The sequence below is a fragment of the Corvus cornix genome, chromosome 6, assembly GCF_000738735.6.
Source record: "Corvus cornix cornix isolate S_Up_H32 chromosome 6, ASM73873v5, whole genome shotgun sequence".
Taxonomy (NCBI): domain Eukaryota; kingdom Metazoa; phylum Chordata; class Aves; order Passeriformes; family Corvidae; genus Corvus; species Corvus cornix.
The window spans coordinates 12,271,923-12,294,635 of NC_046336.1; the positions used below are offsets into that span (position 1 = coordinate 12,271,923).

Consider the following 22,713-nt stretch of genomic DNA (forward strand, 5'->3'; position numbering starts at 1 on the left):
GATGAAGAGCATGGTGAGAGCAGTCAGCTCTCGCAAACAGTGAATGACTTTAGCCCTCTTTCAAATCTATCTGTAGCACATTTGTAGGTAGTTCTCTGAATTTTATCCTTTCTACCATGGGTACAGACAGCCTGAATGTTTTATCCTTTGTCTGATAAATGCCATTGCACACCTGTGTAGGAAGGATGCAGGGAACTGCAATCACTGCATCTCCATTTTCAGGAATTAATTTCTAACATGGTGGAATATCCTTTGTAGCATCCCAAAGACAGCACTGCCCACTTTCCTACCTAAGCCTGACTGCTAGAGGCCATGCACAGAATAGCACAGGCCAAAGAGAGTAAGATCATTTTACAGTCAGTAACCATCCAAAATCCAAGTGTTGAGATACAGAGACACAATATTAAGATATTGAATCACCCACCCTTGCTCAAGCAATAGTGCCTTGGGCTGGTCAGAAAGGAGACAGGTTTGCCCAGGAACCTTGTCACAGCCATGCTGCTTGATCAAGGTCTCTTTGGCCAGTTTTGCAAAGCCACTGATGTGCTGAGAGATTAAGAGAAGAAGAACAGCAATTCCTACCATGCTGCAGCTCTAGTACCATGTGAGATCCGTATGGGACCAGCACTAATCAGGACTCCCAGTCTTGCATTCCTTCCAAGCACATAGCTTCACTCAGAATCATAAAACAAGAAGGCAACATGAATGATATAGTCTCTTACCCTTCAGAGATGAAAAAACAGACAGTGGCATTGAGCTGGTTTAAGATAATGAGAAAATAAATTGAGCAATTCTCCTTTTGCAAGTTGCAAGAAATTCATATCATCAGTGATGCCTTTGTAAAAGGATTTAGATTCTTAAAGCTCTATTTTATATATGATAATCTGATTCTATTTGGTGTGCAAAGACAGAAGTCATTTTGGTCTGGGATACTTCAGTACATTATAAGCACCCATATATTTCCATCTTCCAGAGAGACTTTTTTTAACTTTTCCTTTTTTATCTCAGTCTCTTTGTAAGCTGCCACTTTTTAAACCTTTGAAAAATCTTAACAACCCTCATGTCTTCAGTCAGTCTTCAAACAGCCCTAGAGAAAAGTAAGGTTTTATTTAAAGTACTTTTAGTTGAGTCAGTGAATATTAGAGAGAGGCAGATCAGAGATGAAGCTGTGGCTTTCAAAACTCTCACCCAAAAACCTTTCCTTCACTCTCCTCCTCCCAAAAGCTAAAGAAAATGAAACATTTCTGTCTTTCTTCTGACCAAAAGCCTGGTCTGATGAACAGAAAACAAAATCCAGGATTTATTTCATTCCAAAACAGTATCCCAAACACTCTTCCCACCAAGTTGCGATTTGTCCTGTTTCTAACATTTAGGGTTTCCAACCAAGAAAAGGATAAAATCATGGAGAAATTTTCCTTAAGCAAAAGATGTTTACCGGAAATCTTCTTTACTTTATAGCAGAAACCAACCGAGAGCAGGGATCGCATTTACGCCAGAGCTCTGATAAATGCCTGTTGAGCTGCAGCACTTAAACCACTTGCATTTTAAACAGCAGTTTGTCAAGTGATACTAATTATTTGGGAGGTCTCTGCTCCTAGAAACGTAAACATTTCTTTTCATACTAATCACATTTTCTTTTCCATGTGGCGCTTCCAGCAGAGACTGAAATTGAAATGGCTTCTTTGTGTGCCACAATGTGGTTTATGGCTCAAATCCCCCTCCACTCTTGCAAACAGGGGACAGCATTGCCCTGGGGCTCTGCACAGCACCTTACCATCCCTGCTTTGTAGGCAGAAACCTCCCCACCACAGGTGGAGAGCTCTCCCAGGATCAAACCCATCCCCTTTTCTCAAGGATGCGCAGCTTCCCTCTGGCTGATAACACAGCTCTGGGACTTGCAGTAGCCTGAGGATCACTTGAACTTCATAAAGGGCTCAGTTGCTAGGGAGCACTGCAGGGAACTGACGAACAGGCTCTTGCAGGAGTGTGAATCAAAAAACCCACAACCAATCCCCAGACCTGCCAAGGCGCAACTCAAACACAGGCACGTTTCCTTCAAACTCCCTCCTGGTTCAACAGGCACTGCCTGGGCTCTGCTTAAGCCAGGCCACAAGCCTCAGAGTTCCTTGAAAAACACAATTTCAGTCCCGCCCCGGTATCTCACAGCAGGTCCTGCTTTTATTGACAAGTCTATTGGCCAAAAACTTGCAGTGTTGTATCCACATGGCGCCACGTGGCTGCACAGCAGGGCCTATCACAGAGAAAATCTGCCAGTGTCAGCCAGAAAAAGTTTCATGCAATTGCAGCAAGTAACCCAAAGACTTTACCAGAGCGAGACTAAACCAGCATTTTCACCGTCACACTGAGCCATTGGCAAGTCACTTGTGGGAACCTTCTTGCTAGGGTAGTCAAATCAGCCTCTGCTATTCAGGCAAACTTTATAGAGAAGTCACATCCATCCTCTTTGGGACAAGTGTTGGGTCCTTTTCTGTTTTCCAGACTTTATCAAAGCCTGCTGTGAGCAAGCTGCCGAGCCCTGGGGGCTGACCCAGCACATCTGGGAAGGTCACCTGGCATGGACCTGTGTCATGCAGCCTCCATGCAGAATCACCCCCTGAGGTACAACGTGATGGGGCAAAGTCAGGCCATGGGTAAAAATGTTACTTGACTCCTCCATGTTCCCTCTCTGTATTAGGATGTGTTTATTGGTATAGGCAGAAAAGGATGTAAACTGAACCACAAAAAGGAGCTGGTTTTCATACCAAGGGGCCTTGGTTTAACACAAAGGTTTCTCATGAAAAAAAGTATTTTAACTTGATGAAGAGGGCAAGAACTTCTGATTTCTGCTGATGCTGGCTGTCAGGGAGGAGGCAATCAGGAGCACACTGTATCATGTTCATGAATGTATACAGCTTTTATTATATGAGCATTTTACTATTTTCCTTCTTCTTTAAAACGAAAGTGCAATGTTTCTAATGAGGAAAGTATGCTCATGCATCCAGTCAATTATCATGTCTCACTCTGAGCCTACCTCCTTTCAGTTATCAGGCCCATGGTAAATCTCAGGTAAACCAAAGGACTCCTCTCCCCAGCACCTGCAATCAATTGCAGTCATCTTGAATGTTATTTTTAATGCCAACAAATTACAGTGTCCCTTCAAGAGGCAATCAAGGACAGAGTCAAGGAACAGACCTACTGGTGAGACTAACTCAACAAGAGCCACAGAGAAGGTGGCTCTGACTCATTTTGGACTCAGAGAAATACATTTTCACAGTAAAACATTGATTTAGAGGGGAATAGACAAGAAGAAAAGTGAAAGGACAACAGTGGTCATAGGGATCCACCCCAGAGCAAAGTCCCGGGACTCGCAGGGCTGAAGCATCTGCACCGACCACGGGCACATGCACTGCAAGGCTTGTGGCTCACAGCCATACTCATACAGCTCAGTACCCTGCTGTGTCATCACTGATCCCTGACAGCTCCTGAGAGCAAACATGAATTCAACCCTTTGGGTTGCTTTCACTTTCCAGGAAACTCCCTTTCCTTTAGGGTTAATAATTTTTTTGACTGTTCTTGATGCCACCCTCTGCACATATAGATATCATTAACGTAAAATTCTTTATCGAAACTAAAGCAGCCACATCAGTTTTGAGATTATATGTAGAGAGATAACCTCTCCTTAAGTCCTTCTAATGTCTGCAATAGTAATCATATTTGTTTAGTAAATTTATTTTATACTATTAACAATATGAGTCTTCAGGCTGTGGGAGTACTTGCTTTGATTAAGTATGCAAATGATTCCCTAGAACATGTCGGGGGATCCTACAAACCTTCCTGAAGAGACACCTGGTGCCTATAAATTAATTGAATGATAGATGAATATATCACCCATAATTCTTAAGGAAACAGGAGAAGTAAGGAAGAGGTGAAGAAGGATCAGAGCTAAGAATGCATTCACAAAGAGGAGGGGAAGGAGCAGTCAAAGAGGAGACAAATAAGACAACAAAATCTGACAAACAACATTCAGTCCTGCAGTCCCACCAAAACAGAGCAGACAGAAAAGTTAATGAGAAAATGCCATGAAAGCAAAGGGCAAAAAGAGAACAGGAACAGTCTTTGCTTTCACCATTGTAGCAAGATCCCTGCACTCAAAAACTGCCACAACTAATGAAAAACTCATTTGCCTTTCATAATAAATAAAACGGTTTTCAAGTATAAACATGGTTATTCATAAAATCTCTACATACAGAGATCCTACACACCTCCTTGTCAGAAGTGTTGTCAGCAGCTGATAACGCTCTCTTATCGGTCACCTTGGGACACTGGCAGGTGACACACAGGTCAGAGGCACACACTAAAATAATCTTTGGACGTTCCACTTTCAGCAAATGCCAAAACTGCTTTGGCACCCTGCCCAAGGTCTTCTGCACCAGTTAATCCAGCCCTGAACAGGATTAATTCCCCATACACACAGACTCTTTTGCTTTCAGAACTATATAGCAATTGTGCTAAAAGCAGAAGGAGTTTACAAACAACTTTTTCTCCTCAGCCCTGTATTAGTTCTCAACAAGCAACTGTCTGAAGGATAAAGAAGATGTTCATCCCATCACCAGTCACTCCATCAAATGACAAGTTATCTCAAAATCTAGGCAATAACTCAGAGATTATTAGACTATAAATCAACACTAATTCTCACAGAAATCTCATTAGCAGTTGGTGTTGTAGGCCTTCATATTTTTTGGTGTTGCTGTTTCTTATTTCTTCTGGGATATTCGCAGTTATAATCAGGTGTAAGAAGATGGAAATTATTAAATTAGAATATATGTGTGCATTAGAGAACAATGCTGTTTACTGATATTAACTGCAAGGGTAACTTGTGGTAATTAGAATGGTTATTGCAGTATAGGCAATGAATAGACAGCGAGAAACAAAGCTTGGGGCTGATTTTAGTACTTGCATATAGATACACCATTCACCACTCTACAAGGAATGCAGAGAAAGAAAAAAAATAGAGCTCTATAGTGCAAAGTAAGACTGAAAGAAGTTGCATGCCATAGCCCTTTTTCACTAGGGAAATGGCCTCGACCCTCTGCTCTTCCCCAAAGCCCTTCAGCCGCTGTTCAGCAGCTGTCACGGGGGCTGAGGCTTCCACACAGCACCCCAATGTCCCGGATCTCCCGCCAATATGTGTGAACAAGGCCCGGAAACTGTTTTCCAGGAGAACAAAATGTGGAGGAAGGATCATGTCAGGGCTTCACACTCTTTTGTACAGGAATAAATTACGAGCCAGGAAGGAAAGGAAAGTCCATGGAAAATGAGATCCTGATGAAATGAGAAATTAATCCAGCCAGCCACCCAAAAGCCTATTGCCACGCAGTGTGGACAAAGTCCTGCTATATCCTAATTCCTGCTTCCTTCTTCCATTTTGCAGCACACAAGTGTGGCTGCATGGCTCACCAGACCTAGATATGGGTGGTGTAAATCTGGTCACACACAACACTTATGTGATCCTCTGTATACATCACACAAAGACACATGAGCTGTTATTTATATTGTATTCACAACTTGCAGAGCACCTTCTGCAATCAGCTTAAAAACTCAGCCGTTCCAACTTAAAAGCACACCTGTCAATCAGCACCACCTCCCGGGCTAAAAACCCGACACACTTGGGACTTCTTTGCAATTACCTTGGTGCCATACAATTACAGTTTGAAAAACGTGACACGACATACCTTTTCCCCTGCTCCTTGTAAAAATGATTCCACAGCAAAACTCTGATTAATGTGATGTGAGTAATTAAAGCAAAAGTGAAACAAAGACCGGCAATTAATGATTTATTAATAATTATCACTGGCAGTAGGGACGGTTATTGAGCAAATGTTTGGATATGCAGGCTCCCACATCCCCCGCACGTGGACTAACCCACAGTGTACACTCTAGCTAGGCAAAAGGCCTCTGAAGAAATGTGTACATGTCATCATTAACCTCTGCACATCTACATACACTGAATCCCTCTCCCACACAGTGTAGCAGCTGCCTTGGTTAAACCATCACTTTGTGTTAGTTTGGTTCTGAGTGAAAGAGACATAAAAAGTACCCAGATGTTTGGGGATTTTTTTCCTTAGACTGAATCTCCTAGATTTGGCCCCTAAAATCAAGAATAAGATCTTCTACAAATAGCAGATCACTCACAGCCATAAGGAAGAATGAAAAACTACTGCAGCAGATGAGAGTTGTGCCAAACACATAAGAACACAGGTATTATGACATATGCATCTATTAGACATTTCCTTCAAGCATGACGAGCTAGCAAGTAGTTTAATATAATTATTTAGTAAACCCTGACTATGTTACAGGAATACTGTAGTATACAGTCATTCTTGTAGAAACCAGCTATGTGTGAATCACAAGGAACCATATTAACATCTCCTGTTTAAAACAGTGTTAAGCACCGCATATATCGATACTACATTTTAAATAGCAAGTAAACATCCTGCCCATCAAGGTTCTGTTACCTTTGAACTTCATTTTGACTTTTTTCCTCCCTGCATAAACTGCTCTGGAAAACACCCCAAGGACTTCTGTGGAGGGTGGTGGGAAAGCAAGAGGGAATGGGAAGGAGGAGCAGAGACAGTTACAGTTCCAGGCACAGGGACACAGATGGAGACTGCCTGAGCAGCTTTCAGCACTGCACAGAGAACAGTCCCATGACCCAACATGTCAAGCCATTTGAAAGGATGACTCCTTTCAAAAACAAAGGTGCTGCTTTTCATGGTGCAAGCCACTGGAGTTAGTTTGGTAGTGAGGAATGAACTCAGAAGTGGATCCCTCTTAGGAAGCTCAAGTAGCTGGTGCTTTAGTGACACTAGCTAAAAGCTTATTTTTCCTCCCAGTCCCATCAGGTGGGAAACTTTCCTTCAGCTGACTCAGGGCCCATTCAGCAACCACCAGCTCCCATCAGTAGGACAGATGAGCGTGGCTCTCCAGCCATGTATCAATGGGAAAGCAGCATCTTCACCCAAGGAGATACCCGTGCATGTGATCATGTGTGTACCTCACATTATGGCTCAAACAGGATCAGCAGCACTGGCTTGCAGGACTTCACTCACTAGACCCAGCACCAGCGCAGGTCCAGGGACATCCAGTGTCACCACCATGGCCATGCAACCCCACACACGACACATCACCCACTCGTGGCTTTTCTTGTGCCAGAGGATGTTGAGTCTCCTACCCAGCAGGACTGCTGCATAACTTTGCTGTTTGAAAGCAGATTTGTGAGTGAAAGAGGGTAAAATGATGCCAGGTGTTCCTCATGACAGTCTGTGTGGGGTTGTACTTGACTACCATAAGCCTAGAATCACAGAATCCTTAAAACTAGAAAAGACCTCTAAGATAACCAAGTCCAACTCTTAACCGGCCCTGCCAAGTCCACCACTAAACCATGTCCCTAAAGTGCCACACCTACGTGCTTTTTGAACACTCCAGGGACAGTGATTCCACCACTTCCCTGGGCAGCCTGTTACAATTCCTCACTGCTCTTTCAATGAAGAAATTTTTTCTAATATCCAATTTAAACCTCTCCTGGCACAACTCGAGATCATTTCCTCTTGTCCTACTCCTTGCTACTTGGGATAACAGGCTGACCCCCACCTTGCTACACCCTCCTTTCAGGCAGTTGTAGCGAGTGATAAGGTCTCCCCTTTTCTCCAGGCTAAACAACCCCAGCTCCCTCAGCTGGTCCTCAAATTATTTACTCTCCAGACCCTTCAACAGCTCTGTGGCCCTTCTCTGGACTTGCTCCAGCACCTCAATGCCCTTCCTGAATTGAGGGACACAGCACTTGAGGTGCAGCCTCGCCAGTGCCCAGCACAGGGGGACAATCCCTGCCGTGGTCCTGCTGGCCTCATTATTGCAGATACAGGCCAGGACACCATTAGTCTGGGCACACTGCTGGCTCACATTCGGCTGGCTGTCAGCCAACACCCAACCTCTGTTCTTACATCAGGGTACCCACAGGTTTTAAAAATCAACAACCTGATTTTATGGTTTTTTTGACAGGGTGCCTCCCTCAAGAGCCACTTCAGGAGCTTTTATCTCAATTTACTTTTATGACCCTGCCAAGGTCAGGGTGTGTCCTGGCAGAGGCAGGGACATGGCACCCAGCTCTGGGCACGTGTCTCAGGGAAACCTGCTGTCTCCCAGGACCAGCTCAGCAGAGCATGTGCAGCATCTCCCCACCTGAGCTAATTTTCAGTGAGCAGCTAGGTGCTTGTAAAAATCCCAGCCCGTCCTTGCAATGTGGAGAGGTCACCAGAAATGTCCAGAGGATATTGGCTAATTACCTGTGCTATCTAAAACAAATATTGTCAATCCTAAGGCTACCAGTACAACTCCTTTCAGTATCGTTACATTCAGTTTCAATTACACTTACGAGAAATGGATACAGATTCTGTTCTCTTTCCTCAGCTATTTTGACGCACATCTGAAACACAAATACTCAACAGAAAGATGGAACTGGAGGAACAGTAGCCACAGACAAACCACAAGTGCAGATGTAGTCTATTTTTGTTAAATGCGCCTTTGTAGCACAATTTTTTTTAAATATAATCCCTATTTTTTGTCAAGTATCACCGTGCTGAACAGAGCAGTGATCACCTCTGTATATAACACAGCCTGTAACCCCTCTGATTGAAGAGGAAAATTTGAGTTAATTATCCACATCACCTCATTAGTCTCCATCTCCCAACAAATAAAAAATAAAGAGAAGCATGCTTGCTGGAGTAGAATCGCTGAAAGGCAGAAGTTGCAAGATTACTGTGCAGTGCGCTGCCAGTTGCAGGCAGGAGAAGGCCCCAACAGGAATGCCAAGCCCCTGGCACACACAGGAAACATATATATCTTTTATTCTTTCACCGACTTTTTTTTTTAATTTATTCAAATAATGCTTCAAAGGGGAAAAGGCACTTACAACCACAAGATAACAGCCAGAGCTTCTTTTTTGTTTGTCTTTTGTTTTTGGCAACCCAGCACTACAATTATTCTGCATACTGCATGCATATCATGAGGTTAAATAATAAATAAGGTCAGGCCACAGAAACTTCAGAACACAAACAATGAACAAATAAAAATCTCTCATCTTGCTAAATATCTTTAGGGAGAGAGTCATCTACTTTCTAACTATGTCTATTTGTTCCTTAAACTACAGGGTTTGGACTTGGTAGAAAATATGAGAAGAATCAGGGCTGTAATATGAATATTCACAGTGTAAATGTATATACCTCATGTATCTCTATTCAAAGAAAGGATACAAGATACTCCAAACCCATGCGATGCCTTACCTGTGTCTTCCATATCCATGTTTACTATTGTGACAAGGAAGGGTCTCTGAAAACCCCATTCATACCTCACTAAGCATGCAGCACACTTACTACATCCAAACTCATACAGAACACTTCAGAGCAAAACACAAGTTTAATACTAAGGAGTGCAGTATTCTCACGGAAGTATTTATGGCACGAGATTTATGCAGGCAGGGACATGGCTACTATCGCATGCTGTCCATAGATTCACATTCTGTTTTAACGCTGGCCTGTGCAGGGTATTCCAGTCCCTTACCCCCGCAGTACATCACCCAGCAAACCCAGGGAGCAGGCTTCACTCACCAGCCTCAGCTTCGTCAATTCGCACCAACATTCCAAACCTTATCAATTCAGCTAAGAAGAAACTGCTGGTGGAAGGGAGAAATAAGGTGACTGCTCTGAGAGCCCGCCCAGCTGCCTGGCAGTAACGTTGCCCCTCGGGGCTGGTGTTTCCCGGTGGGGGCTCTCAGACAGCGCACACCGATACACACGGACACAGTTACTTTTCCGTCGACCCCGACACCTCCCAGCAAGCCCGTCAGCGCTGCCCGGGCAGGTATCTATGCCTTATCCCCGTGGTGCAGCCAGACGAGCACCATCCCAGCCCGGGCTTTCTCCCCGACCAGCCCCGCTCCTGGAGCGGGATGCTCCGGGAGGACGAGTCGGGCAGAAACCGCATCCCCGGCATCCTCGGCCGCACCTTTCCCAGCCGCCTCCCGCGGCGGCGGAGCGGTCGGTCCTTACCGTAGAGCAGGTTTCTCGTCACCTGCCCCCCCATGTCGGCGCAGCCCCCGGCCGGCTCCGGCTCCGCTCCGCAGTCCCCGGCCCACGCGGGACCCGGCTGCCCCGCGCCGGCAGCCTCCGCCCACCCCCGCGCCTCCCGCCGCGGCACCGGCGCTCCGAGCTGTCATCTTTATTTACATAAGAAGGAGGAGACTTCGCGGCTTCCTGAAATAGCTGCCGGCGTTTCACCGATGCAGCGTGTCCCCCCTCCCCACGCACACAGCGCGGTCCCACAGCGCAGAACGCGGCGGGCGAAGGCATCCATGCGCGGGGCTGCCGGGGGCTGCGGGCCGGGCTGAAACCCGGCGGTAGCCGGAGCCCCGGCAACGCTAAGAACAAAGCGGGAGGCACCGCTGAGTCCACGGGAGAAAATAAAATATAATAAAATAAAAATTAAGAACTCATTTATAAAACCAAACGACTCTGGCCATGTGAAACTTTCGCTCCCCATTGCAAAACCCTGGAATAAATCAGAATGGGGGAAAAAGAAAAGTTAAACAAAATTTATTACCAGACATCATCACACCAGTCTTCAAACGGCCTTTGCAGGTTAATTATTAATTATTTAATAGCAAAGAAGTGCTCGAAACGCAGAATGGTTCACCAAAGACTGGACTAATGAAAACATTACCCCCCGTAAACTCTTTTGTGCGGGGCTCGCATGCTCAGCCCAGATACAATGCTTCCTGCGCTCCAGCCCATTACCTCTGCTGATGGATAATGGCCAGCGTTAGAAAAAGCAGGGGGATGCCGAGAGTGGTGCAAGGAGGTGCGCAGGGGAACGCAGCTAGGGATGGTCCCTCGGTTGCTCTCTGCATCCCGCAGTTCGTGCGGGAGCTTGCTCGCTCTCCCCTCTACATCTCCAGCACCGTATGCCCCTGTCCACTCACTCCTCTCCCTGGACCTCTCCTGTCCACTGCTCTATGGGTAAATTAACACAGCAGGCACCGAGCGGCCACAGCCAGCCCCGGCAGATCCCAGCTGGCTCGCTTAAAACTAGCTCATGCATCTTTATGCAGCGCCGCAGTCGCTCTTCTCTCTGCAAAGGAGCGGGAGTCAAACTTGTGCAGCCGCCAGTGCAGCCCTGCCTCCCAACTCTTACCATGGTGTTGGGCAAATCCTGCCATCCCACTGCCTCGATTCTGCCACCGGAAAAAAGGGAAATAAGATTTTCTCTTGCTTGTGTTGTAAGGATAATTTGCTTAGGACGTCTGTGTGCTGAGGTCTCAGCACTTCTGGAGGAAAAAAAAAAAAAAAAAGGAAAAGGAAAAAAAAAAAAAAGCAGTGCAAAAAAAGCCCAAGCCAAAAAGCACAAGTCAGGGTGTTCGCACTAGTGCGGCGCGCTTGAGGAAAGCTGCGTCCAGCATTTTCAACCTGGAAGAGGAGCCTCTCCCGAGCCCTCCAGCAGCAGCCAGTCACCACTGCCGGCTCACCCACTGCTCCCACCTGCCCAGCCGAGACGTGCATCCGGACCCCAGAGCCAAGCAGCAGCTCTTCCTCAGCTGAGCAGCGCACAGGCAGCACTCTGCTCATCCCTGCCCAAAGTCACACTCTGCAGAGCTCATGGCAGCTTCTTGGCAGAAAAACCTTACTTTTTTTTTCCTTCTATTCTTTTCCCCTCCCCAGATGATGCTGCATTTACAGCAGCAGCAGGTTGGGGTGAGGACTCATCCCCAGGAGCACCGTGGTGTGACCCCTACACCCCAACGGGTGCAGGACATCTCTCAGGTCACACCAACCCATCACAGCACCTTGCTCTGCTCCCTGGCCGCTGGGGACCCACAGATGCCACAAGGATACTGCTGGTTTCATCTTCTGGGGGGGGGCACCTCACCCTCTCAGGCTGATGGCAAAGGGTCCAGGAATTTACAACATCAAACACCACATTTCACTTGGAGGAATCTAGATTGACTTGGACATTCAATCCCAAATCTTCTCCCTCAGTTTCTCGTTTCCGCTCTGCTTTCTGTCCTTACCTTAATCTTGCTACAGCTCTGTGAATAATTGACTTCTTGGTTCACTGCTCAACCAAGAGATTGCTAGAAAAAAAAATATAATTTCATGTTGGCCCAAAAAGGAATGCTTTGTGCGTTGTGCTGAACAAAATGTTTCTTTAACTCAAAATGAAGCATTTTATTTTCAGAGTTATTTTTACCTCATTTTTTCAAGTTATGGTCATTCAATCCAGCTCTGAAATGATGTCTTAAAAAAAAAAATAATCCCTTTGTTTTGAATATACCAAAAGGAAAACTGTGAATTGCTATCGTCTGATTATTTTATTTTTTGCAACTTTTTGGCTTTGTTTGTTTGTCTGAAGAGGAGGGTGGAGAGGGCAGACTGCCAGAATGAGTCATCCTGTTTGGCTGAAGATTATAAACAATTTAAATTTATTTTAAAATTGGGGGGGTTTTCCCAAAAAAATTCAGCATCCCCTCCCACCCCTGAGCTTCCCCCAGTGCTGTGGAGCAGCTCCTGGGGGACACAGCCCCTCAGAGCCATCCACAGCAGTAGAATCGCCTGTCTGCCCTGTTCTGTGATAATTCCTTGAGGATTATTTGCCATATGGCAAATCTTTCCTTCACAGACACATCACACTGAAACTTACTGCTGATTTGTTCTGGTCACCTCCAAGCCCATTTCAGACCTTTATCTATTCCAAATTACTCCTCAGTCTTTCATGTTTCAGGTTCTCCTCTAGACAAAGGGAAAATCTACCTCTTGCCCTGTTCCTGTTTTACAGTTCTCTCTGTCAATACACTCTAGGTCCCCTTGGGGTGTTTCTTTGCCCTTGTCAATAAGGATAAAACCTCCCATTTTTGCGTCAAATATAAAAATCAATAACATCACCATTTGCACTCCCTTCTAAATCACTGACAAAGGTATTAGGTTGGACCCAACAAAAACCCAGCCCCTAAATCCATTTCCATTCATGAACAGCATCCAGCGAACTCCGGCCAAGCAGCAGAGTTGCTGTCCAAGCCAGGAGGAATCTGCTGCAGGAGTATTCTGAGGCAGTGTCTGATCTTGCTAAATATACTTATTAACCACAAGAGTAGGATGCTGAGGCTGCAGAGCACTTCCGAAAATAGATTCACGGTCATCAAGCTGTGTATTAGCTAAAACCTTGGATCTTTCCAAGCAGCCTTGAGCAGACAATGGGGCACCTCTCCCAGCCCTGCTGGGATAAAACCCCTAGCCAGGCAGAGTGGCCACGAAGGGTTATGGCTATCTGCATTGCTTTCCTGGTGTCCTGCTAAGAAAGCTGGCAGGTCAGCAAGGAGGATCCTGAAGAACCATCATGGTCCGGGAAAAGACATCCCAACACGGCCAAACAGCCCATTCAACCCTGACTGAGGGAAAGCAGAAGAGATACCTGCAGGGAACCACAGCAGGGAGAACCAGCTCTGCAGAGACCTGTCTTGCACAGGGGGAGACACAGAAAAGCATACAAAGAGAGAAGAAGGAAAGGAGGAAAACTCCAACTCAGGGAGATCAAGGATAAGATCATACGTATGCATAGGCCAGGCCAAGAAAATGAAAATCCAGTTCATGCAAGCCTCATGCAGCTAGAAGTCCCTTGGAACTGGATTTGGCTCTATGGAGAACTGGAGCTTACTCTTCGGTAGCAAGACAAAACAAGAAATAAAATCTCTCTTGATGGGGGTTAAAGGTGCTGCAGGTAGAGAGATCCAGCCAAGAAACAGTCCAAAAAGTTTCCTTGAATGTCAGCATGGGTAAAAGGTGGGAACTCTAGAAATCAATCTAATATTCGCCAGGTACATGCAATCTCCTCTTAATGATTTTTAGGTTTAAAAGATGCAATCAGTTTCTTTATTACCACTTACACTTGACTCTATGGTAACAAACAGATTGACTAGAAATTGCCCTTTTTCACTCAGTACAGTAGCTCTCAGCTACTGGAGTTCATCCAGGAAGATGGGATAATTTATGGGAACACATTCTTAGGTCTTTTTTCAGCATGAGTCTCTGACTGCTACTAGGGGGAAACTTCACCTGTACAGAAAACAGACTTCCATCAGGAACCTCTGCCACTGTAACTCCAGAGGAAAAAAGATGTTATGAGCAGGAAAGCATCCAAGAAAAAACATCTCACCAGCATGCACAAGAAACAGCTAGGAAACCTTGCCCTGTATGCATTCTTTAAAAAATAATTTATTGCCATTAATGGAAGTGACTTAGACGAAAGGTGGGTCTCCACTTTCAATCCTTTATCTGTAATGCAAAGACACAGATACTGCTGTAGCAAGCAGTATGCTGATTAGTTGACGTTTATGCAGCCATTTGGGAATATAATGAGTTATGTCATGATTAAGCATTATTATAAAGCTGCAGCTCTGGATGAAAGCCAAATCTCAATGTGTAAGTCAAAGGAAATTCAAAATTCTGGCTCAAATTCTTAAAATCAAAATCACCACTCATACCTACAAACTACGGCATTGCAACTGCTAACCCAGGTGGCTCAATTATCCCAATACAATTCTCTGCAGGCACGGCAGGAAGGGGAATTTAAGGACAGGAAAAAATCTTTGGGCTGACTAACCACCTCCCATTTGCACTTAGCTTAAATGAGACATCAGTTGTGTTTGCTTTAGTGACAGGAGCTGCAGCAGCACAGTGGTAAAGGCTGTCTCTGGCAGGGCAATAAAGACATCAGGGAGGTGTTGCAGTGGATGTCCAGGTTGTGGCCTGATTCGGTGAAGGAGGGCTAGTGTCACTGCTCAAGGGCTGTCACTCCTGTTTATGTAAAGCCAAAGCTGCCACAGAACATCCAAGTCTTAACCCTGACACTGCCAGCACTCAGTGTTTTATCATAACCTCCCTGCTTGACTGTCTACAGGCGTGGAAGAGAAAAACAGCAGTGTTGGAGAGGGACAAAAAGCTGAGCAAGAAGAAGGATTTCTAAGGAAAGGAACTGAACTGACCTCAGGCCAAATTGCACACAACATTTTTCCATCAGCATGTACATGCTTACAAGCCCCACTGGATGGGGGGTTTATCTTCAAAGAGAGTGACTCAGTGCATGAAGGTGTCAGGCAAGAAATTAAAGCCCCAAAAGCCAAGAGTGCTCCCTCTTCCTTGAATACTTTTGGGATAATATATTAAGAAAACCCTGTGGGAACTAAGAGGAAACAAGGACTAAAAAATCACAGAATTCAATGTAAGATGTGCTTTGCAATAAAATATTGCACTGGGCTAACCAGGAGCTTTAAAACGATACTGAAAAACTGTGTCTGCCTGGGGCAAGGTCCCCTGGAATCTGCCAGAAGCCCATTCCTGAGGGCAAGTATCATGCTGTGCATGACACCAGCTAGGCCTTCAAATGCCTCCAGCTCTGACCTTCATTTCCATGCTAAATTAATAGCTTTGCCTCTCACTGCCATTTCACATTACCACTTCAAGCACAACAAGATTCAAAAGAATCTCAGACTTATCCAAACATAATGGAAAATGAATATAGAAACATGCCATCAGAAGAAACACTGTCATTTTAAAAACCAAAGAAATGCTGATTTATAACACTCACCTGAATGAAGTTGACTTATGTTTTCAGAACTAGAGAGAAAACTAAAGTTTCTATCTTCAAGCAAATATTTTCTTTAATCTCATGAGAATATCTTTATTTTTACTTCAACTGGAGGCACGGCACAATGACAACATGGCAGGACTGAGAAATGTGTTATTTCAAGCCCAGTTCTGTGGCTATTAAATATTTGGAAACTTTGAACAGTATCACGTGATAAGGCACTATGACAGACTTTAGCAACACAAGTATAATGTCTTTCCACACAAAGTTACAGGGAATAGTGGTATAATATATACATTTTATATTATATAAGTAACTCATTCACACTTTATCACAGGCAACATCCAAATTCTGCACTGAAAAACTAAATTACCAGCTGGAATCAACAGAGTTTTTATGGCATTTTTGCTTTAACATGTGACTGCAGAGCAAAAACTACACTCATTTTCACAATATTCCTGTAGGAAGAGGTGATGCCTCTCTGCCTGAGCTAAAAAAGCACATTTCAAGTTTTTTCAAAAATTTAAATGAGGACCTTTTCAAGCAACAGGTTGATTTGCTTTAACAATCTTCATTCAATGCCCTCTGGAAAGGGCACAGGCAGGACTGTGAAACCAAAGAGATAAATAAGGTAATCAGAAAGCACCGGCACCAAGGTCAGATAGACAACTTCCACTCCGGCATGTGATAGCTTTTGAGAGCCTGACTTTTTAATCTTAATAATGTTTCCTCAGCATAGAAGTGCAGTTTCTAAAGATTGTTCTTAGCAGATACAATGATAAGAGTGAATAACCCCTCTGTTTCCTGTCCCACCCTTTCTGAGAAAAGCCTCTCACTTCCATGCAGGGATGTTTGTAACCAAGCAAAGGCACTGCATGTTTGTGATGTAAATATTAGCCCAGCAGAGAAACACCTTTTTATTACCCTGTTCAAAGTCCTTCAGAGAGGACAGTGAAGGGTAGAAGGATCCAAAAGAAACCTTTTGGGCTGGCAAGATGGGCAGGCAGGCTCACACTACATCCATGAGAATGTCCCCCACTGCATGTGCCCACAGAAAGTTTTAGCCTGAGCTTTGAAAGGCTCCTGGGGTCACAGAGGACAGTCTATGATCCTCTTCCAGGACTGGCTCCTCATGCACGCCTTCTCACCCCAAAACTTCCCCGTCTCCTGCTACAGGGCCACCTCAGAGGAAATGTGACTTATTTACAGAACTTTCCTGTACAGAGCTGCTTTCACAAGGTCTTTAACACTGGTCTCCAGGGAACTAAAGGAGCTGGAGGTCAAATACTTCAAGGGCAAAATGCATGGCAAGGGTGAATTTTCCAGCCCGGGTGAGAGGAATCCTGCCAGTGTAAATACCAAACAAATCATGTCATGCCTGTTACAGGTGTTGCCCCTTCCCACTCCCTCTGTTCATCTTTTACTCAATGTTCCCTGGTCTTCTGCTCTCCCTCTGCTCTCCCTCACCAGATACTGGTGTACCTCCCCATCCTAGACTCTTTGTGGCCTTTCAAGTTTTACATGAAATTCAGCCTTCCTCCCCTGTAATGTCCTTCAACTCCTTTGTTCTATTATTCAAATTAAAAGACATTTTGAATCTAACTCAGTCTCACGTAAGTATCATGAAAGGTCGCAACCGAGATGCAGTAGACTGGGAGCAGCTATTACTGGAATGAGAAAAGAGTTTTGGTTCTTCAGCTCAGGAAAACAGGACTTAATTAGTACAAAAAATCAGAGCTTTACCTTCATCAAATGCCACTTGTTCTATACCTACTTTATCAAAGCACCAAGCAGATGAACATCAAGTGTAAATACTGTACTGAGTAGAGCAATGGTCATGTTTCCCTCCAGTCACTTCTCCATCCCACATCTCCATTTCCAGGAGGAGGGATCAGAGCAGGACATGAGATTCATATTACCAAATGCAGAAAAATGCCCATATCCCTAGGATCTAAACCATGCTAATATATTCACCACTGCAGCATCTAGACTGAGTGTCTGTGACCTACCGCAGCTTCTTGTGATCAGCTGCAAACTTCTGCAAACCAAAACAACACTGCTCCTGCCATTGCGCCTCTTCCTGCCATGCACCATGCCTCCAATCCAAAGGTCTTTTTCACTTCTCCTTCCTCCCTCCCCCCAATTCTTTGTCTCAGCAACCTCTTCTGTGCCGCCCACACACTTGGAGAGCAGACCAATCTGGCAAGCTCAAATAACAACAAAAAAAGGAAAGAAAAGGAAAAAAGAAGTCGTTTTCTGGCCTAGAAGACTCCTCTGTATTTTTATCTGGAGGGAGCAATCAAATCTCTTTTCCTTTCACCAGGAACCAAAGGGAATGGAGATGGATCCCAAGGCCTCACATTCTCACAAATCAGCCCTCACAAAAATAAGGGGGAAAGGCTGGTATTTCTTCTGGACACACAGGAACCTTTGAACAGGAATATTAAGCTTCTTTTTTAACCTTCTTGCACCACCAAGCACCAGTTAAAAATACCAATTTTTACAAGGTGAGGTTGGATTAGCCAGTTTTCTTGTTTGTTTTTCTCAAAAAGAGCTGAGGACAAGCTTTGCAGCCTGGAGGTTGGTTAACCAGCCAGGCAATTGTTGGCACTTCAGGGGCTGCTGGGCTCGCTGGGCATGTGCCCACACACACAGCACAAGAAGGGAGTTTGGAAGGGTGCAGCACCCCCTCAGTGCCCACATGGCACTGGCAGCATTTACCCATCGAGGTCCCAGTTCTGCAATCTCACCAGCACATACAAAAAACCCACTCTGGCATAAAGCATCTAATGACATTAATGGCACACAGCACAGTGATACAGTCCAGGCATGTGGAAATAATCACAGGCCCAGAACCCAGGATGACTGATTTTTTTCCCATTCAACATATGTTTTACTTAGATGTCTGCTTCTTCCCACCCTTCCTTCTCTCAGTCTCCCAAACTATTATTTGGTTTTGAGGGAACAGAGAAAAACATTTTTAAAACAGAAACATTATATCACACCTATCTAAGAAAAAAAAAATGCTTAACTTAGATCTAAACAAGACATTTTATTAAACACACACATTCCTAATAATAAGCAGGATTTGACCCCAGCACAACTGGTCACTTGAGCAGATAAAATACATCTGAACTCTGTTTAGCATGAGGGGCTAAAAATAATGTTTGTGATTAGCATCAAAGAAGTTGAGTTTCAATGAGGAATAAACACTGCTTATTAGGACGAAAGTATGTTCCACAGGATGACTCAAAAACTCTAAGCTATTCTGTGCAGCTATTTGCTTGTTCAAGGTGACCTGTGAGCCATACCCCAGGCTAGTAAAAATCAGCAGTTACATCATTTACAGCACCAATCCAAACACAGTTCTCTCCCTCCCTATCAGGTCATCTTAACTCAGCTGTTCTTATGTCCTGGAGATGTTTTAGCTGCACAAAAGCATTTCCACTTTTGCAGTTTCGTGCCAGCTATGATGACTCCTGTCACTTTAGCCTTATCTAGCCACATGGACAAAATCCATCTTCAACAGCTTTATCAGCACAGTTGCAGCCACAGTCATCATAATGCTGACAGTCCTTAACCAGGCTTTTACCAAGTATCCACCTACACTGCTCTATTGAAAGCAAATTCTCACCTGTGCCTCTAGAAGTAGATCAGCCACCACACTCTTTGCCAAATTTTCTAAACTGGACATTTTCACACATCTCCTCTTGTCATGTAACTTGAGGGGCCAATACCATCACCACTTTGGTGATGGCAGCAGCATGTCCTTGTCCACAGGAGACACTTGCACTTCCTAGGGGAATTCCTACTTGACTGTTACCCAGCTTTTACCTCCAAAGAGAAAACACAGACAACTGATGCTCAGTGCTCCCCAACTTCAACCAGATCTTCATCAAATTGCACTCTGCCACACTTCCAACTCACGCACAGTGAACTCAGTCCACTGACATTTCCAAGACCTCATTCAAGGTCTGACTGTGGTCTCACCCCCACTTCAGAGAGTATTTGCCCTTCAGCTTCAGCGAGAGGGCAGAAGAGAATGTTTTTCATTAATGTAGTGTAGTTAAGAAGTATAAATCTTTTTCTGTCCATCTTAAGACAGGAACATTAGATATGGGCATGACAAGATAAATATCTCTGCGTGTTCCATGTTAGCAGCACAGGTCTGTACATTACATGGACATGATGATATTTCAGATGACGGTCCTTTTAACAGCTTCAAGTCTACTGAAGATCCATGTCTTAGGAGTTTGTGAACTTCCCAGACATTAGTTTTTGCTTCACGACAAATCCCAGTACCAGCTGTCAAGGCAGAGCTTTATTTAAGAGAATATGTACGAGACCACACCACAGTGCCCTTAGCAACTCCCCTTCAAACACGCTGCTCTCGGGGAGGGCAGGGAGCCACCTGTCCTTGGATGCTCCAACACCAGAGTTTACTTGCTGGTCACTCCTTCTGGATATTGCTCATGCTAACCTAAAGCTCAGTAACTACTTTTTTTCCTCACAGCCTGCACTACATTGCTGACACCATTTATCCATCTGCTGCTTCACACATCTGTGAAACACCTAACAGACTCAAAACTCAGGCGATGCAGAGAAACATCTTTATCCAATACCTTATTTCACCTTCTAGCAAACAGAAGCAGTGTCTGTCCCACACAGCAGGGATGGACCCCTGGCTGGGTAAGACCACAGTCTGAGCCAATACTTTCTGGGATTTAGACAACTTGAGCCAAGGAAGGAGACTTCAAAGATGTTGAAATTTGCGTGGAAGAGTTGTGTAAAGACACAGAAATATTTAAAGGAAATGGGCACAATGAAGAGGCTTATGAAAATTAAACATACACAAGGCTTAATCTGCCACTACTGAAATCAACAAGAATTTTGCCAGTGAAGCAAAACAAAAGCAGAAATGGAAGCAGCATCTGACATTTGCTATGTTTGACTCATACAAATTGCTGTAGTTAATAGCCTATGAGATAGATAAATAATACACCATAGGCAGCGTATGATTTTAAACTTTCATTTTCACAGTACAAAGGTGTCATAATCTGGAGAGTTTTGATGCTTGCAAAAGCTGGTTATGCTGACTCATATTTAGGAAGAGATTTTCCATTTGGATAGACATGTTAAATCTATAAAGACACTAAACGAAAGAACATGAGAGAGAAAAATAGATTAAAATACAACATAGAAGTAGAAGATAATTTGGATAAAACTTGTTGTAAATAATTTATTGTTGAAGTAGCCTTCAAACTTAAGTCCTTGGAACATAAAAGGCAGATTATTTCTGTGAATTATTGTTTGGGAACTGATCATATAAGCCTCAGAGGCTTATCCAGTATAAATGAAAGCATCTGGCCTTGTATCTTTAAGACCATAATGAGATGGCTGCTGAGCAGTCACTATGGAAAGCATGATATTCAGAAATCAGTATCTCTCTGAGCACAGAACATATGATGAAGATAACAAGGCAGAACAGAGAAACAGGACTTGGACTATCACATCAGGCATACTTGATGGATTAGTCATGCAGGCAGCAGACCTGCACTGGGGGACAGCAGAAGAATGGGGTAAGGAACCTAACCCTAAACAATTAACCTTTGGGTAAGTAGCAGAGCATCATCAAGCCAACACAACTAGATCCAGATCTAGCATTTCACGGCAGTCAAAGCTGGGGTTAGGTCCTACTCTGGGATCTGTGCTTTTTAGGGGTATTTCCACAATTTCCAGCCTGTGGAATGAAATAGGCTCTGATATCATCATTTTCTAAATACTATCTGCGCAGCAGATGTTTTGTGTGTGCACACTATCCCTCAAGCTTCTACCATCTGGTTTTTTACCTAACAAGTCAGGTGTTCACATTTTTTAATCAAAAGAATAAAATGGGCAGGTTTTATCTTCTAAAGAAGAAAATATGGGGGCTCTTCACTTATTCCCTGCACTCTTGCAAAACCTTGTTAGAAATGAAAAAAAATAATAATTTGAAGCACTAGGTGGAATGATTCCTCTTTAGTCACAGGGAAAATTACAGAGTAGGACTGTAAGAGGATGAATTGGCAGCACACACAGTGGGGCCTGACAGCACCCGGCTTTCCTCTCTCTTTTTAAATAAGCAAGGGGTAACATGAAGAGGCACCACGGAGAAAGAGAGCTCCGACACCAGGCAAGGTGTGGTGAGGAGGCAGAGCAATGCTGGATGAATGTTGGCATCTAAACGTGCCAGCAAGACCAGCAAGGGCCAGAGATGTCACAGATGGGTCAGATCCCAAGTCCTTTGAGGACCTCAGACGGCCATCCCTGATCAGCTGAGGGTCAGGCCCACGGTGAGATGAGAGGCAACCACCATCTGATGCACAGAACTGGGACACACTGCTCGAGAGCTGCCCTCTCCTCTACCCTCTTCCCACAAGGGATGAAAGCCAAGCAACAAAGAACTTTTTAATGGACTATCACAGGTGATGGACCAGCAGTGACGCTTGGCAAGTTTGTTACCAGACCCAGAGAAAGGGCAATCATTGCAAATGTCATGTGGCTTAAGTTCAGCATCTTTTCTGATTACTGTTTGTGTACAGGAAGCTTCCCTGCTGGAGCAAGTTCTTTCGCTATTTCTTCATATTCAAATAGGATTTATACTGTTAAACTAAAAAAACTCTTTTAAACCTACTTTAAAGTTAAAAGATGCAAAAATCAAACACCATGAATGACTCTCCTCATTGCCGAAGCCTTACAACACAGCCACAATATCACAGTTCTCCCTCAGCCAGACTCTAGACATTTGCAGTGCTCTGAAACGCTCATGGTAAATATGAACCCACCACATGTAAAAATAAGTTCCATTCATCACTGATTAATGCACAGACAAGCAAAACTGTGCTAACAGAAATATGTGGAGAAAGTGTATTTCCCCTCCCAAACCAAACAGCTACAATCACCCAACCAGCAAGAAGAGGCATTATCATGAAGGGCTCTGTCACATGCCAGGGAAATGAACAGTAAATGAAAAATCATTATTAACAG

At 44.3% G+C, this 22,713-nt stretch overlaps 1 protein-coding gene across 4 annotated transcripts in view; it reads right to left on the reverse strand.

Moving 5' to 3' along the window:
* NEURL1 (neuralized E3 ubiquitin protein ligase 1) overlaps positions 1-22,713 on the reverse strand; it is a 145,263-nt gene that overhangs the window by 73,584 nt on the left and 48,966 nt on the right. Inside the window, exon 1 of one of the 4 annotated variants that reach the window (XM_010409331.4) lies at positions 11,245-11,284. The exons of 1 other annotated variant lie outside the window; for it this stretch is intronic. In XM_010409331.4, the coding sequence (XP_010407633.1) occupies positions 11,245-11,269 (25 nt within the window). In that variant the 5' untranslated portion in view covers positions 11,270-11,284. Of the gene's footprint in view, positions 1-9,662; positions 9,733-10,103; positions 10,202-11,244; positions 11,285-22,713 lie in introns of those variants that run through there. 2 more of the 4 variants (XM_010409316.4, XM_010409323.4) reach the window with 2 other exon arrangements.